The sequence below is a fragment of the Lineus longissimus genome, chromosome 2 (genome assembly GCF_910592395.1).
Source record: "Lineus longissimus chromosome 2, tnLinLong1.2, whole genome shotgun sequence".
Taxonomy (NCBI): Eukaryota; Metazoa; Nemertea; class Pilidiophora; order Heteronemertea; family Lineidae; genus Lineus; species Lineus longissimus.
The window spans coordinates 20,938,702-20,953,831 of record NC_088309.1 but is presented as its reverse complement, the minus strand read 5'-3'; the positions used below and the strand labels follow the sequence as shown (position 1 = coordinate 20,953,831).

General features: G+C 40.4%; 2 protein-coding genes across 2 annotated transcripts; one reads left to right on the top strand and one right to left on the bottom strand.

The window, feature by feature from the left end:
• Positions 1-400: 400 nt before the first annotated feature.
• On the bottom strand, positions 401-4,987 carry LOC135483757 (uncharacterized). The gene is made up of 8 exons (XM_064764783.1): positions 4,906-4,987; positions 4,221-4,380; positions 3,928-4,032; positions 3,547-3,664; positions 3,043-3,221; positions 2,811-2,866; positions 2,384-2,485; positions 401-2,182 (listed from the first exon to the last, which is right to left on the bottom strand). Exons 2-8 carry the CDS (start codon positions 4,356-4,358, stop codon positions 1,939-1,941), a joined length of 942 nt encoding a protein of 313 aa, XP_064620853.1. The 5' UTR covers positions 4,359-4,380; positions 4,906-4,987; the 3' UTR covers positions 401-1,938.
• A 253-nt stretch (positions 4,988-5,240) lies between these two features.
• Positions 5,241-13,887, top strand: LOC135482812 (E3 ubiquitin-protein ligase RNF10-like). Its single transcript, XM_064763212.1, has 13 exons — positions 5,241-5,609; positions 5,891-6,054; positions 6,349-6,536; positions 6,824-6,914; positions 7,207-7,531; positions 7,917-8,032; positions 8,413-8,592; positions 8,763-9,054; positions 9,345-9,478; positions 9,775-9,994; positions 10,291-10,466; positions 10,613-10,847; positions 11,143-13,887. Exons 1-13 carry the CDS (start codon positions 5,516-5,518, stop codon positions 11,241-11,243), a joined length of 2,316 nt encoding a protein of 771 aa, XP_064619282.1. The 5' UTR covers positions 5,241-5,515; the 3' UTR covers positions 11,244-13,887.
• Positions 13,888-15,130: the final 1,243 nt, after the last annotated feature.

Genomic DNA, 15,130 nt, shown 5'->3' with positions numbered 1-15,130 from the left:
CACAATGGTCCTAGATTGCCCTCTCCAATGTAAAATAAATAAATTTAAACTTTCAAAGAAGAATCCTTTCAATAGAACCTGCGTGTGGACACCTCCAACAAGACTTGATGAGGACGCCTCTTGGTAAAACTTCAAGAGGGTTCCTCCAAGTGGATCTGGACAATGTAACTAAGAGGAATCCTCCAGGTGGAATATGTGGACACCTCAACTAAGAATGTTCCTCCAGGTGGAATCTGTGGACACCTCAGTCAAGAGTATTCCTCAAGGTGGAATAATCTGGCCTTCTATCCAGGAGTAGACATCAATCTGTTGACCAAAATGGAAAATCCTAACCAAGATTTTTTCCATTAACCAACAAAAAACACAAGGTTTGCTGAAGCTGCGAGCACTTTATTACCACACATTTGTGTGGTGTGTGGTGTTACCAAGAAACATGCTTAAAACTGCAAAATAATTTATCGTGAGTGTAACATCAATGCCCAGTTCAGTTACGAGTGAACTATCCTCAGAATGAGATACAGTGGAACCTCCCTTAGTGGACACCTCTCTATCAAGGACACTAGTTCTTGTCCCAAAATGGATGCTTCCATTCAATTTGACCTCTGTTATCAGGACACCTCTCTTATAAGGACAGCATATGTCAGTTCCAAGGGTGTCCTTGAATGAGAGGTCCTACTGTACATGCATATACAAAATAATATTTCAACCATATGCAAAAATGCTTTCTATGAGTGATCCAATAAAGTTGTATCATACTATGAAATTCGATAGGGAGCCTGAACATGGTTTCAGCATCAAGCCTCACCTTCTACTTTATTTCAAATTTAAAATAATGTGTTCCTACAAGTAAATTTTATACAAACTCTTGAAACAAGACTAGACAACGGCATTAGTTACACTAATTACATGTACTATTAAGGTAAAATGGGGAATAGCCATCCCCTTTCATACCCCATGGCACAAAAAACATGACTAAAGCATTCACATGGTATCAGATGCTTAACTCTTTTGCTATTTACCAGGTCCATACACTTGGTACTATTTTCCCTGGGGTAATCCATACTGCTGTAAAAAAATTCCCAAGTTCTATGGTTCAAAACCGTTCCAATAAGTTTTTGATAATTTACACCTGAAAAACCAGATGGCGGATAGGTTTTTTATTGTCGACTCTAGGTAATTCCCCAAATCACCGAATATATTACGCCCAGGAAAATTTGGCAATTTCCAGCAGTTCGTAGCCAGTCCATTCCCAACCATTCTTGACATTAAACGTATCTACATGCACAAGCAACAGTATATACATATATCGTAGAGATAAAAGTCACAAAAATAATCACCTTCACCTCATGCTTTGCAAGCTTTGTACGTATACTTACACCTAGAGAACAATATAAAATACACTTATCTTTACTTGTACACTAGTACACTAGAAAAAGCCATTAAAAATGGCTCTGTATAATGCCTAAACTATGCCTGATTGAAAAAGAGTTATCTTAAAATGTCATGCATTGTTGACTTACAAACAAAATAACAACAATCGCCAACCCCACTGACCCACTAGAGTGTATGCATCTCATCAGACTAGAGAAACAGGCTTTAAAGGACCAACAGATTTATTAACAAGCTGTTGGCAGCCCAGTCACCTCCAACTCTACCGTCGTTGTTTCCATCATCAAATTGCACCTAAAATGGAAAAATTCAAAATCTGTTTGAATTATCACGCTATTCACATTTTTGGTCATGACTGGACACGCAGCGCCACAAATCTTATGCTGATGAAAATCAAGTTCTAAACATTACAGGCTTTATACACACTTGAATGGACTCTGTACATGTAACAACCACCACCATAAGCAGAAGCTGGAGATTCACAGAATAAATTGTCATGAATAAGGCACGGTTTTCTCTTGTAACTACCCAAGTAGTATTGTCCGAAGTCTACACCTCCCATTCAATAACAGAATTAGAATCGTCACCAGATGCCTGAAAACCAGCAGCACTACTTGGACTAGATGTAGGGCTTGGCGACTTGGTGAACTTTTTCTGGATAATATTGTTGAAGGCTTGGTGAAGCGATTCCTCGATGCTCATCGTGCTCAGGTTTAGGGTATTCACAGTTGCATTCGACGTTTCATGTTTTCTTGATCCCTTTTTGTGACTGAAGGGTGTCCTGCCAGGGGAGCTGGAAAAGAGGGTGAAGGTGATACATAATCGGTGATTCTCTAGAGAGATTGCTAGTATGATAGATAATATTAGATGCTACGGTATACAGAACCCAGCAGATCAAAAGTTGTCAACAAAAGGTTTTGATGAAAACTCTGACAAAATGTTATGTTCAGAGGAAAACATTTTGGAAATGACATGCTAGTTCTTGGTTACTTACCCCCTATGAAATGCTGTTCTATGGCGGAACTGTGGGTTGCTTCTGAGGAGTTCTCGGTGGATACTAGCCATGGTTTTTTCGTTAAACGAATCATCCAAATCCCTAAACGAAAGCTTTGCCATTTAAAACAAAGTAAAATATAACTGGCAATTATCCCCTTGGTCAGAACTAGGTTTGGAGGTACTCCCGACATGAATACAGGAGCTAGTCCAGCCAAGTATAGATTTGGTACTGCACATGTTCTATGAAAGCCAGCGATATTACAGCTGAAATACTGGGAATGGCGTCTTCAACATACCAAAACTTATCTGAATCAGGGATTATTAATCCTTATGCTCACTCACGGACCTCCCTCTGCTCATAGCCCCCATGATAGAAAATATATTTACTCCACCCCACTCTCTTCTTTTGTACTTGGTCAACTTACTGCTTTGTTCTCTTGAACTTCATAGCTGGCTTCATAGTTATGTTCTCAGAACCAACCTACAAAGGAAAAAAGACATATTGATTTTAAATGTGTGGGGCTTGATAGTGGACTCATTATTATCTTACCTGTCTCCCTACTCCACAAATTATGGGATGGCCACTTTTTGTTGACAATCTCTAGATGGAAAAGAACCCTAGACCCCTCCAATCCCAAAACAAGATTTTGTACTTACTGGGGTAGAGCTTGCCCTTAAAGGAGGCCGTGTCAACACTGGTCCAGCTTGGACAGTGGGTGCAACCACAGGCTGTGGTACACTTGGACATATACTGACAGAAACTTTTATATCATTTAGGTTCTCTTTCTCAAGACGTTTTGCAGCAAGGCGTTTAGAATAACGACGACAATCCATTTCTGAAAAAGAGATCAAATGTCTGAATGTAATTTTTTGTTCTTGTCAGCATGCAGTTTAGCCGTAAGATGCAGTAAGATTCAAAGAATGTGTAGTCCCCAACTATCTAAAAATTCACATGACATACAAAGAAATGTCAACTACTAAACAGCCATCCAAGTCTAGATTTGGTTAAATCCTTATCCAAACGATCCATTCAATTAAAGGATACAGAGGTCAACCTTGGCATCTTAATGCAGCTCTCAAGGAGATGTGTGGTATTTACCTACAATACATGTAGATCGCACCATACCATCAGAAATGCAGGAGATTTTATGCAGACTTTACCTGTTTCACTGTTGAGAGCCATCATCATCCCAGATTTCAACTCGGCAAACTTTTCTACGAACTCTTCATCGGTGATGTCCTGGTAATTATTGCCTTGTATCATGGACAAGAGTTTAACCTGTGATAAAAAAGACAATAACTTGAATACTACAATGTTAACGTCATGGGGGCAAATCTAACTCTACTTTTTTTTTAACAAGTTATGTCGGAACATGTGAAATTCAGTCGTGCTCCAGATACACCACTCAATGCTAACAACAACTACCTGTTCTTATATTCTAAATACACATGAAGAGTCTGATATCAACCAAATATGAGATCAAGTTATATTCTGTTATATCTTAAAACTGAATCAACAGTTACTGCGAATATGATGTTTACCTTCAAACAAGAGAATAAGCCAGCATTTTCCAGGTCATCATGTTTTCTCTTCTTCAACATCTTTTTGAAAACCTCTGGTTCACTTTCTAGATACCACAATAAGTCCTGAAAAATCACAAATGTATGATTTATTCTGCTTTTCTCTCAGCAAAATGACAATTAACACTCAATCTGATAATTCTTACAAACTACTTATTTTCTTTATGACTGATTTTTATGCTTTGATCACTTTAAACCTTACCCTAAGCTATGTAGTGGGCACTGTTTAGGATGACCAGAACAGAGATAATTACCCTGACAGCTTGGTTGGTCGTCAAGGTCTTTTGCCTTTTGTATTCATCACTTGTTACTTGACGGCAGAATGTCACTGGGACAGGGGGAGCTTCTGCAGATTCATCAAGAACTGGTATTGTACTTTCTGCATCCATCATTTTTTTCTACTGACTACTGTGACTGAAATATGATGGAGAAATTTCAAACACTAAACAACACCAAAATATTCCTTATCAATATCATGAATCAATTCAATGGGCAGGCCCCTCGACTGACTTTGGGGTCGATTTCTTTCGTCTGCCCAAAAATATTTTCTATGCGGAGCCAAGCCCCTATCAAAGCCAAGAGCAGGGCTAGGTACACTAGCCAAGGCCCAGGCATACATGTACACCGGGGTGGGAATTAACCCATTATCATTGCATTGCCATTGGGGAGGCATGCCGGCATTAGCCTACTGGCCATTAGGCCTGGCTTCATTCAGGTTCTCTAGATCTACAGTCAGTACAGATTACATCATTTTCATCAGCATCATAAATAGGGATCTTTCCTCTTAGTCGTGGGTATCTGCTTGTCATGACAATTTTTAAGGCATTAACGTTGTCCGAAAATAGATATAATTGACACAACGGCCTCATCCGACAACTTATACAGTGTCACATCTTTTAAGGGTTGTAATACACCCATTAAACGAGAGTGAAGATATACCTTTTCACTTATATGCAACTTCGGTATATATTGCTATCAAAAATTCACGTTTTTAAGTTCTTGTTTAGAGTAAATAGACAATAAAGTTGATTTTGTAGGAACAAAATAATTTGAAATTTCCGCTTCATTAGAAATTCTCACGTTAAAAAAACGGGCGTAGGTGTTCGCTATAAATCGATATTTTTCCTTTGAAATGATACAAAACTTAAATAAGTCTACATATGTGACGGTTTGAATAAATAAGGAATTGTTTTTTGCTGCCATGTATGAAATTTAACGTGATATTTATTATTTATTACAAATTTGAGCGACATCCGGGTACTTGTTGGCGCAAGGTCGCCAATTTAACGAATTTCTGAGGGAGAGCTCTCAGTTTTTGACAGATTTCCCAGTTGTCAAAAGCCAAGGGGGGAAAATAACCCCCTTCGTGTCTTCATAAGTTTTTATACTACCATCCTAATCACTCTTTTAATTGATTGATTCTACTATTTTGTAGAAATCATATCTTTTTGAACCCCGGAAGGGCAAAATGGCGTTCTAAAAATGAAGTCTTCAATAAAAGTTGTGCAGCCTGTTGTGGCCGTTTGGTCCAAAAATCTGTCCACCGTAGATGCAAAGGGAAGAGGAGACCATGGAGAGGTCTCAAGGGAATCGACCGTCAGCAGTTCAACAAAAATGCGGCGTTACTGATATCAGAAAATCTGGTACGTTTTGAAAATCGAGAGACGAGGCATGTTGCTCGATCTCGCTCTCAGTCCCACGGCCATGCACATCACTCGGGGATGTAGTCGAAAGTACTAGCCAAGACGGTCGTATTATTGAGGCCCATCTTTTTATGATGTCAATTACAATACGATACATAGAAAAACTGTCTAGGCCAACTGCTTTCCAGAGTTGTTGGTTACTGTAGCTGTGTTGTTCTTGAATTTAGAATTAGAATTTAGATAAAGTAGCTTTAGTATCACAACATTATTTTCTTTTGCAGATTATGGCCATCAACGATTCCCAAGAGCGGGCAAAAAGAGAGAGCAGCAAGCCTCAAAATCTGACCAGTACAATAATGGCAAGAAACCTGTACCCCAACGTGATCGGGCTATTGATAAACGCCCTAAACCTAGAGGATATGATAATTATAGAGAGCGGGATGAGGTAGAGACTTGTTTTTGTTGTTCTTCTTTCTGTATATTGTCCTAGCAACCAAAGGCAAATTATGAGAATATTGCTTTGCATAAAATGCTAATTTTAAAGTTGCGTTACATTTTCATCACATGACCAGTGGTCTCTACAACAAATTTGTTTACATAATAGATGTAAGTACCAGTACTTGTCATTGATTGGAAACTAGTTTAACCTGCTAGAAAACATTCTCTGAGGCATACTAGTACTGAGCTAAGGCAGGATTTGTATGACCATGGATGATATCTATTAACTTGTTTATTTTAGGTAGCAGAGGGCAACAGAGCTGAGATAGGCTCAGCTCTGCAGCAGGGATCCAAAAAGGCGAATTTGAATCACTTGTTGAACTTCACATTCGCGCCAAGGGAGAAGGAAGGCGGAGGCTGGAAAGGCAGAAACAAATGGACAAGAAGTAGTAGAGTAACTTATAACAAAGAACAATTCCTTCAGGCTAAGTAAGTGATTAAAAAGTGCTGTAAAAACTTGGTCTAACTGTTAGATAATGGGGAGGATATACCTTTGTGTAGCCATCGCTATGAGATCGTTTTCAAGCTTGATAAGTTTGCAAAGTGGCACTGAAAATGTTCAGAATGGTTTGTATCAAAAAATTTCCGGCATGCTCTGATCATTTGAGATCTCTCTTCCATAAAGGGTGCTTATTGAAGTAACCAGGCATGGTGTGAGAAGTATTTCTACCATGTTAAGAAGCCTTGTCTTGAATTCTTCTTATTTCCACTTGTAGCTGCCAGTTCATTGTGAGGGACACTGGTGACTACATGTCACATGCTACCTGCCCTGATCGACTGGTGGACTGGGATCTATTGGAACAAGTGGTATGTTATTTGCTGAGCTTTATCAGTGAGATATTCAGCATGAGAGAGTATTTGGCTGCTAACATTAGCATTTGTATGTGACAGGGATTGAGCAGTCAAAGTTCAGAGCTTTGATAAGAAGGCAGTGATCCCACCAAGAGAGACAGTTCAAACAATCAAACTTCCCCATTCTACATTGAAATAGACTCTTTGGAACCCTTGGATATTTCCAGATAACTGTAAAGAAGTTGTGATGTCTCCCTAGAGTAAAGCCTATAGATTTCATAGTTCCTACAAATTTGTTTCTTTTCAGCGCATCTTTGGCCATGGCGTTCCATCCTGTCCAATCTGCCTGTTTCCTCCTACCGCTGCTAAGATCACCCGATGTGGACACATCTATTGCTGGGTGTGTATCCTGCACTATTTGTCCCTCGGCGATAAACCCTGGAGGAAGTGTCCAATTTGCTACGAGTCGATCGTCAAGAAGGACCTGAAAAGTGTCGTGAGTTTGGACACGCATCAGTTTTCCATCGGGGAAGAGATCACTATGAAACTGATGAAAAAGGAGAAAGGATCAGTCCTGGTGCTGCCAAAGAATCAGTGGACAGCAGGGAACCTGAAGCCTTTTCCTGTCGATGGTATGTTGATGTTATTTTCCTTGAGACTAGGACAAATAATGGAATTGTGTGCTTCCTACAAAAATAACAAGCAAAGCAACTTACTGTAAACCGTCTTGGAGCATATTATAATAGAAGGAAGGGTGGAATGTGGTCATGTGTTTTATCATCTAACATAAAATGTTGTCGGGTTATTGTCGGCACTGTTTCAGTCCACATTTGTCACATACACATATAGATTTTAATTGAATCGAAAACTTTATAGATCTCCTGGATAAAATAATGTATATTATGCCATAATGAGAGTGCTTCAAATGCAGGTGTTCTGCGTGAATGTGATGGATGCTTCAAACATTGTAAAAATAGCGGCATGTTTTCAAGTAATGTACTTGATTATGTCTTTCAGCTGATGTTGACACTTATTTCTCCAAACTTCTGGTCGCCTCCGTTGATCAAGTACAGGCGGACATCATTAAGACGGAGAAGCAAGCTCTCTTGCAACAGAAGGAGGAATGTTGGGATGTGAGTACTGTTACTGGTGTCCTAAAAACCCATCCAAACTAATGTTCAGTCAAACCTACACCTTATTTCACATGGTACTGCCAAGGCCAAAATGGTATTTATTCCTATATTTTCAACCGAATTTCACAAAACAAGTGCTGATGTGATTGATGACTTTGTTTGCAGGCCAAATATACCAATACTTCAGGTCACTTTAATGGTTCAGATGCTGCCTAAGTGCATTTTTATCCAGCATCCTCCTACAGACCAGTGCTCTGTGCCAGCCTAGCCAAGAGTTGATGACGTCACAGACTGTCATTCACTGTGTTAGGCTTCTACACAGTCATAACATCATCGCTCTGCTTTTAAATCCCTCTACATGTGTGAAATCTTCTTTTCAGAGTCTTGAAGGTTCTTTTGTAGAACTTGCACTTGCTGATTTAGCTGAACGGGAGGAATCACTTGTTGCTACTGCTCGTGCTAAAGAAGAACTCGCTGACGTGATGAGTGCTGTTGACCTGGCTGAGACGGAAGATGTACTGCTGCAAGCTGAACTTCCAGCAGGAATAACCCCTCTGAAGGTAGATCACCATTCGTCCCTTAAGAGCGTTTTCTATTAAGATAGCTAACGCCTTCCTCAATTTTCTGACTGGAGAAGGCCTTGGATGGTGGCATTCAAAAGGCTTCAACATTAGCGATGAAATGAGAAAGAAGGACAACAGTTTATAGTTAATTACCATTCCTATTTCAGGCTGGAATAATCTACACATCTGCTTTCTCCGATGAAGAAGAAGACCCACCTGATGGGGATAATCCACCCAGTCCGAAAGCTGCTGAACGAGCCAGGAAGGACAGCACCATGTCGACAGAGTCGGTGGATTCTGCAACGGGATTGGTACCTCTACCTTCCATTGGAGCCAGCGGTGACTGCTCCTCCCCAACTCCTGAGGAGGAGGCCTCTGCACTGTTGGAATTGCCATCAGATCGTGAGGAGAAAACGGCCAAGGCACAAGATTCAGCACAAGCTTTCTACTTCTACCAAGGTGAAACATCTCCCAAGTCTTTACGGTATCAAATTGAGAAGAACATATCTCTACAAAGTGTTATCTGCGTGCAGGTCCATTTGCTCTTAAATTGAGCCCAAGTTTGAAAACACTGAATAGAATTGGCAGCTCAAGAAACTGATGAGTGTTTTTTTACATCAAGCAAGGAGAGAAGTTTGATGGCTGTCCTCTTTTTCAAGTCGTAGTCAGACCCATATACCCTTGGAAAAGACATAGTGTTTACATTCAAATTAATGTTGGTATTAATCAATTTCGACTAATTCTTCCAGCTGCGGATGGACAACATGTGTACATGCATTCCATCAATGCACGGTGCCTTTTGAAGCAGTATGGTAGTTTGGAACACTGTCCTGATACGATCACAGCAAGGATCGAGGCATTAGAAGGCATTTCTATGACACAGGTACTGTATCCTTCTCTGGTGTGTGCCACCACACCTCCCTTATTGTCTGGTTCTTGTGGTGAAATTGCACCCATGTTATGACACTCAATATGGCCTAGACACCAAAGAATGAATAATGGTAGACTTCTTTATAGCGTCGAGTTGTTTGGTTCCTGCAAACTGGGGCTGGATGAGAAACCTCTCTATCACATCCTAACCTCTCTGTCAAACAGAAATGGCTTCTTTAAAGAGATCTTTATTATCCTAGGACACAATCGTTATCCAAACTGCAGTCTTATATTTATTTGCCTTTGCAGGAGCTACGTCAGAGATTACGCTACCTCAACCACCTGCCTTTAACATGTGAGTTTAGGGTGGCTGAATTGAGATTGAAGCCCCCTCTCGTCTCGCGCGACACCCTGGCGCATTTCCAAGCAGAATTTGATAAGCGCCGCCACGAGAGACAAAGAAAAGCTCGCGATGAGAGGCGCATGAGTAAGATGATTGAGAAACAAGAAAAGAAGCAATTGGAACCCTGTAAGTTGGTCTAATACTGAAGTGTTCTCTTCTCAACTTCTGTTAAATTTGGTGCTATAGGTTTGGGGGGTCAGGCTTCAAGCTTCAATAAACCCTTGTCTGATGAATTCTAATTAATGTCATCAGGGGAAATTGTTGCAAAAGTGTAATCACTCTGTATGATGCATGCTTTGCAAAATGCTGGCAACAAATGACTTCGATGAGTGCTGTGAGTTTAAAATCGGGCTCTTCATAATATGTGAATATGAGAAGTTTCATCCATTGTTATCTTCATTTTCTTCATTTTATATTTACAGATATGAACACAAAAATAGTTTACAGTGAGCAAGCTGAATCTGTCATCATCCCATCGGCTGCACCACTGAGCCCAGACTTGATTGTTGATAGTCCACCAAGTGTAGAGATTCTGTCGGATTCGCCAACCAGTCAGGGTAGTGTTGATGATCCATCAGCTCCTGTCTCATTTGCTCAGGTATGTTTTCCTTTACGTTAGTTACAATTGACATAACTATAATCTGACTTAATTCTTCTGTAAGGAGGAGAATAATATGTTATGGTGGCCACTTTGATAAGGTTCAGACATCTTCCGTATTCATCATCAAGTTGTCAACTTTTCAGATGTTGCGTGCCGGGAAGGCCAAACCAGATGCCTGGCCAAAACTGCCACCAAAGAATGGTGCACCAGTTGAACCAGTTCCTAAACCCGTGGCCAGATTACGCCATGGGTCAGAAAGTCAGAGTGAGGGTGAAGATCATGTTCCGATTCCAACATACCAGTCGTCATTTGGTGACGCCATCAGAGCAGCGTTGGATACGATCGAGGGTGACAGATCAAACAGGGATGACAACGAAGGTGAGGTCACATTACAAATATTCTTGCAAGAGACATGAGATCAGCATTGGCACGGTTAGGTGAATAAGTTTTATTCTCTCTCAATGCCATTTGGCCAGATGTCAGGACTTAAAAAGGAGGGTATACAGTTACACTATCGATATCGCCTGAAAGATTTCTGTGGAAAACAACCCAACCAGTACTTGCATGAAATAACATAAACTAATGCATGTTTGAAACCATTGAAACATTTTAACTCACCTTGTAGGCCGATGAATTCAAGAAAAATGCAATTTTCATTTTGTTTTCGTTCCAGTGACGATGGAGACTTCGAGCCCTACGGCCCAACAGTCTGGCAAGAAGAAGAAGATGAAGAAGAAGCTGCTCTTTTCTACCACCATGAATCGTACCAAGTAGTCGTCTGCATGTGCTTCATCACGGTGCTCAATCGATTGACCGTATCAAAATGGGGTATAGAATTCCAGTAAAAATAGAGCCATGTCATGATGATCCGCGTCTGGTGAAATTTAGGGGTGTGAGGAATGCGTCACACTACTCTAGAATTGGTTTGAGAAATGAATCTATTGTGGCCCGTAACCTGGATATTCATTCGATTATTGAGCACCACGTTGATCATAGATTTGCAGAACTTGTAATGTTGTGTCGCCAGAAACTTGTATGTCAATCAAATGAACATGTTATTTATTGCCATTCTACATGTAGCATGTTTTCGAGGTGGTCTCACAAAGCGTCCACATTTTGGTCATTTGGGACTGGATACCGGTTTATTTATGTTTATTTTTTATAATATAGAAGCTTCCGTAGTGGCTCAATAGCAGTTATTTTCATCGGTAATTACCTTGCGTGGTGAACAACCTGAGCAACCTTGGAGTTTATTCAGATACTTCTTTTTCATTCAAAAGAGGTTTTATTTTCTTGGAACAGATGGGGTTAAATTGCACATTTGTTTTGAATTGCAAGTGATGGATGTACCATAGTTTCTATGTTTGCTTGTGGATTTAGCTTCGTGGATTTTACAAATGTAAAAACTATGGCATCGCCCGAACTACTTTGTGTTTGATTTTCCTGCAATGAATGGTTGCATGCAATCAAATATGGAAAGTGCAGTTATTTCAAGTTTGCTTGTATCCACAATTTGAATGTTGCAAGTTTTTTTAGCGTATGGAAAATGCAATCCTATGTTTGCAAATTGTAAGGCAAATTAGTTTCATGAAATTTGCGAACATAGGATTGCATTTTCCATACGTTTAACTTGCAACATTCAAATTGTCTATTTAAAATTACGCATTTAGGAATCCGCTTGATTGAATTTGCCAAACCTTGTCTAGTGAGCTTATGTGAAAACTAGTGACTTTATTGCTGTCCGAAGTGACAATCTGGTAACCTGAAAAGAATCTGTAACATTGGTGTTTCATCATTAAACGTCATGCTCAGTTGCACAATCCAGTATGTATAGTGTGCCAATGTAATTTACATGTAGCTTGTTGAGAGGCATCTGTACCAAGGGCCTATCTCGTCTGTAGTTGGCCTCTCTGTAAGAGACACAACTCAACAGATGTCAAACATGGAGAGGTTGAGACAATTACTATACGACAGTATGGGACCTCAATTTTGCCTGTGTCCCGAAAATATCTGTGTCTTAATACATAAGTTGTGTGCAACCAGATTTTTTGCCAGTGCAACCAAAATAATGGTCCCTGCTCATTGGTTTAATTGCGTTGACACATGTTATGTTTTTCTGAGGTTGGGGCTTTCCGTATGGACCTGATAATGTGCTTTTGAAGTTATTGTTATGTCGTGACATATTATGCAAAATTGCATGTCTTAGTTATGCTCCTCAATTAGTTTCATATCTGACCTACCTTGGGGGAAAGGCAGATCCCAAATAGAAGACTTCTGATCATTCAGGGTGAATGAATGAATGAATGAATGAATATAAGAATTTCTAAAGCGCCTGAATTAAAAGAAAAACTTAAATTCTCAGGCGCTTTACAAAGCAAAACACTCCCTGAAAAGGTGTTGTTTCAGGAGAGTTTTGAAAATGTCTATGGAACCAGCAAGCCTGATGTTGGAAGGTAGCTGGTTCTATAGAACCGGTGATGACTTGTAAAAAGAACTTTACAGTTGAAATTCTCACGCTTAGGAAGTTTGCACTTGATAGTACATTCGTAAAAAATATGAGGCTAACGACAATTTCACTGGTTGGGGGAACAAAATTATGCTTGTGCAAAACATGATGAGGAGTTAGACAGCAATTTTTGTGGTCAATATTGCCCAACACGATGTTGGTTTGGGTCAATTGCAATAGGAATTGACTTTGAATAGTTGTTGTTTGTAAATAAATGATATAAGAATGAAGTTATACCAACATGTGATGTTGGTAATTACAAAACAGGGTGACCTCAAAACACTGCTCTGCAATATATTCATTTTTGGCCCATCCAGAGAAGATATGTCTCTACAGTCAATGAGGGGATGATGGTTAAGTTGCACAGAAGAAAAAAAAAGGATCGATAAGATTTTATCCAGTAAGATATGATTATCAATTGTGTATGAAGGCCTGTATGCACTTGGGGTGGGCTGAGATTTTCCGCAGCTTGTTCCTGGATTTCCTCAGCTTTGCCAACGGTTGATCTGTACCACTGTCCATTTAGTATGCACAATGCCAAGAGGAAATAACATATTTTCTCTTGACAATGCCTGTAGAAATCATGCAGCCAAAAACAACCAGGTATCAAATTTGGTGGTGTTATGTCCATTGGTTATGGTAGCGCTCCTGAAGATTGTCATACATTCATCAAACTGAAGGCTAGCTACATTACATTAAATATTCAGAGCCAATATTGTGGAAAGTGTGTAGCTTTGTCTGTTAACAGAGAAATTTAAGCATCGATTATTTTGGGTAAGGAGAGCCTACAATTTTTGGGTCAATTTATTGTTACTATATAAAAATCTGGTCTTCTGTTTATTTTGGTGCCCAGAACATGAAGTGTAAAAATTGTGTACAGAGGTCATGGTGAATAAAATTTATCACTGAAGACATTGTGTGTTATCTTTTTTATGCCATGCATCAAACTAACAGCTACATATTGGGGTGATGGTTGAGAGGCGGCCAGACTTGATGGCGGAGGAGATAGGATATTTGCCTGTCGAGTCTGAGATCATGAGGAAAAAACCAGTCACATGTTGACAGTTGGAACTGATATAGAATTATCACAAGGACACAGTCTTGGGGACACAAAAACTATGTGATGATTGTCACAATCAAAGCAGAGTTGACAAATTTGGCTTGGGGTTGACGATTAATGCCAGTGGCATTTGTCACAATCAGTCGCTGTCACTAAATCAGTCAGTGGGACAGGAGGGGCAGAAATTGCGGCTCCCTGTAGAGACCATGTCACAACCAATATGATGTCAGTAGCTGCTGCAATGTCCCAGATCTGAATAGTAGTTACCAGCTGGCTTCATTCGTCCTAGACACTGTCACAACCAATCTGATGACAGTAGCTGCTACAGTGTCCCAGATCTGAATAGTAGTTACCAGCCGGCTTCACTCGTCCTAGACACTGTCACAACCAAGCTGATGACAGTAGCTGCTACAGTGACCCAGATCTGAATAGTAGTTACCAGCCAGCTTCACTCGTCCTAGACACTGTCACAACCAAGCTGATGACGGTAGTTGCTACAGTGTCCCAGATCTGAATAGTGGTTACCAGCCGGCTTCACTCGTCCTAGACACTGTCACAACCAATCTGATGACAGTAGCTGCTACAGTGTCCCTGATCTGAATAGTAGTTACCAGCCGGCTTCACTCGTCCTAGACACTGTCACAACCAATCTGATGACAGTAGCTGCTACAGTGTCCCAGATCTGAATAGTAGTTACCAGCCGGCTTCACTCGTCCTAGACACTGTCACAACCAATCTGATGACAGTAGCTGCTACAGTGTCCAAGATCTGAATAGCAGTTACCAGCCGGCTTCACTCGTCCTAGACACTGTCACAACCAAGTTGATGACGGGAGCTGCTACAGTGTCCCAGATCTGAATAGTAGTTACCAGCCGGCTTCACTCGTCCTAGACACTGTCACAACCAAGCTGATGACTGTCCAAGATCTGAATAGTAGTTACCAGCCAGTTTCACTCGTCCTAGACACTGTCACAACCAATCTGATGACAGTAGCTGCTACAGTGTCCAAGATCTGAATAGTAGTTACCAGCTGGCTTCATTCATACTAGACCCTGTCACAACCATGGTGATGACAGTAGCTGTCACAATTGCAAT

Excerpts from the sequence above, each read along its gene's own strand:
- LOC135483757 (XM_064764783.1), bottom strand. The coding sequence starts at position 4,358 with ATGATGGATGCAGAAAGTACAATACCAGTTCTTGATGAATCTGCAGAA. Across the intron at positions 4,033-4,220 it reads CGACCAACCAAGCTGTCAGG|GACTTATTGTGGTATCTAGA; the intron begins GTAATTATCTCT and ends GTGATTTTTCAG. Across the intron at positions 2,486-2,810 it reads AAGTTCAAGAGAACAAAGCA|GGATTTGGATGATTCGTTTA; the intron begins GTAAGTTGACCA and ends GCTTTCGTTTAG.
- LOC135482812 (XM_064763212.1), top strand. The coding sequence starts at position 5,516 with ATGCAAAGGGAAGAGGAGACCATGGAGAGGTCTCAAGGGAATCGACCG. Across the intron at positions 6,537-6,823 it reads GAACAATTCCTTCAGGCTAA|CTGCCAGTTCATTGTGAGGG; the intron begins GTAAGTGATTAA and ends TTCCACTTGTAG. Across the intron at positions 8,593-8,762 it reads CAGGAATAACCCCTCTGAAG|GCTGGAATAATCTACACATC; the intron begins GTAGATCACCAT and ends TTCCTATTTCAG.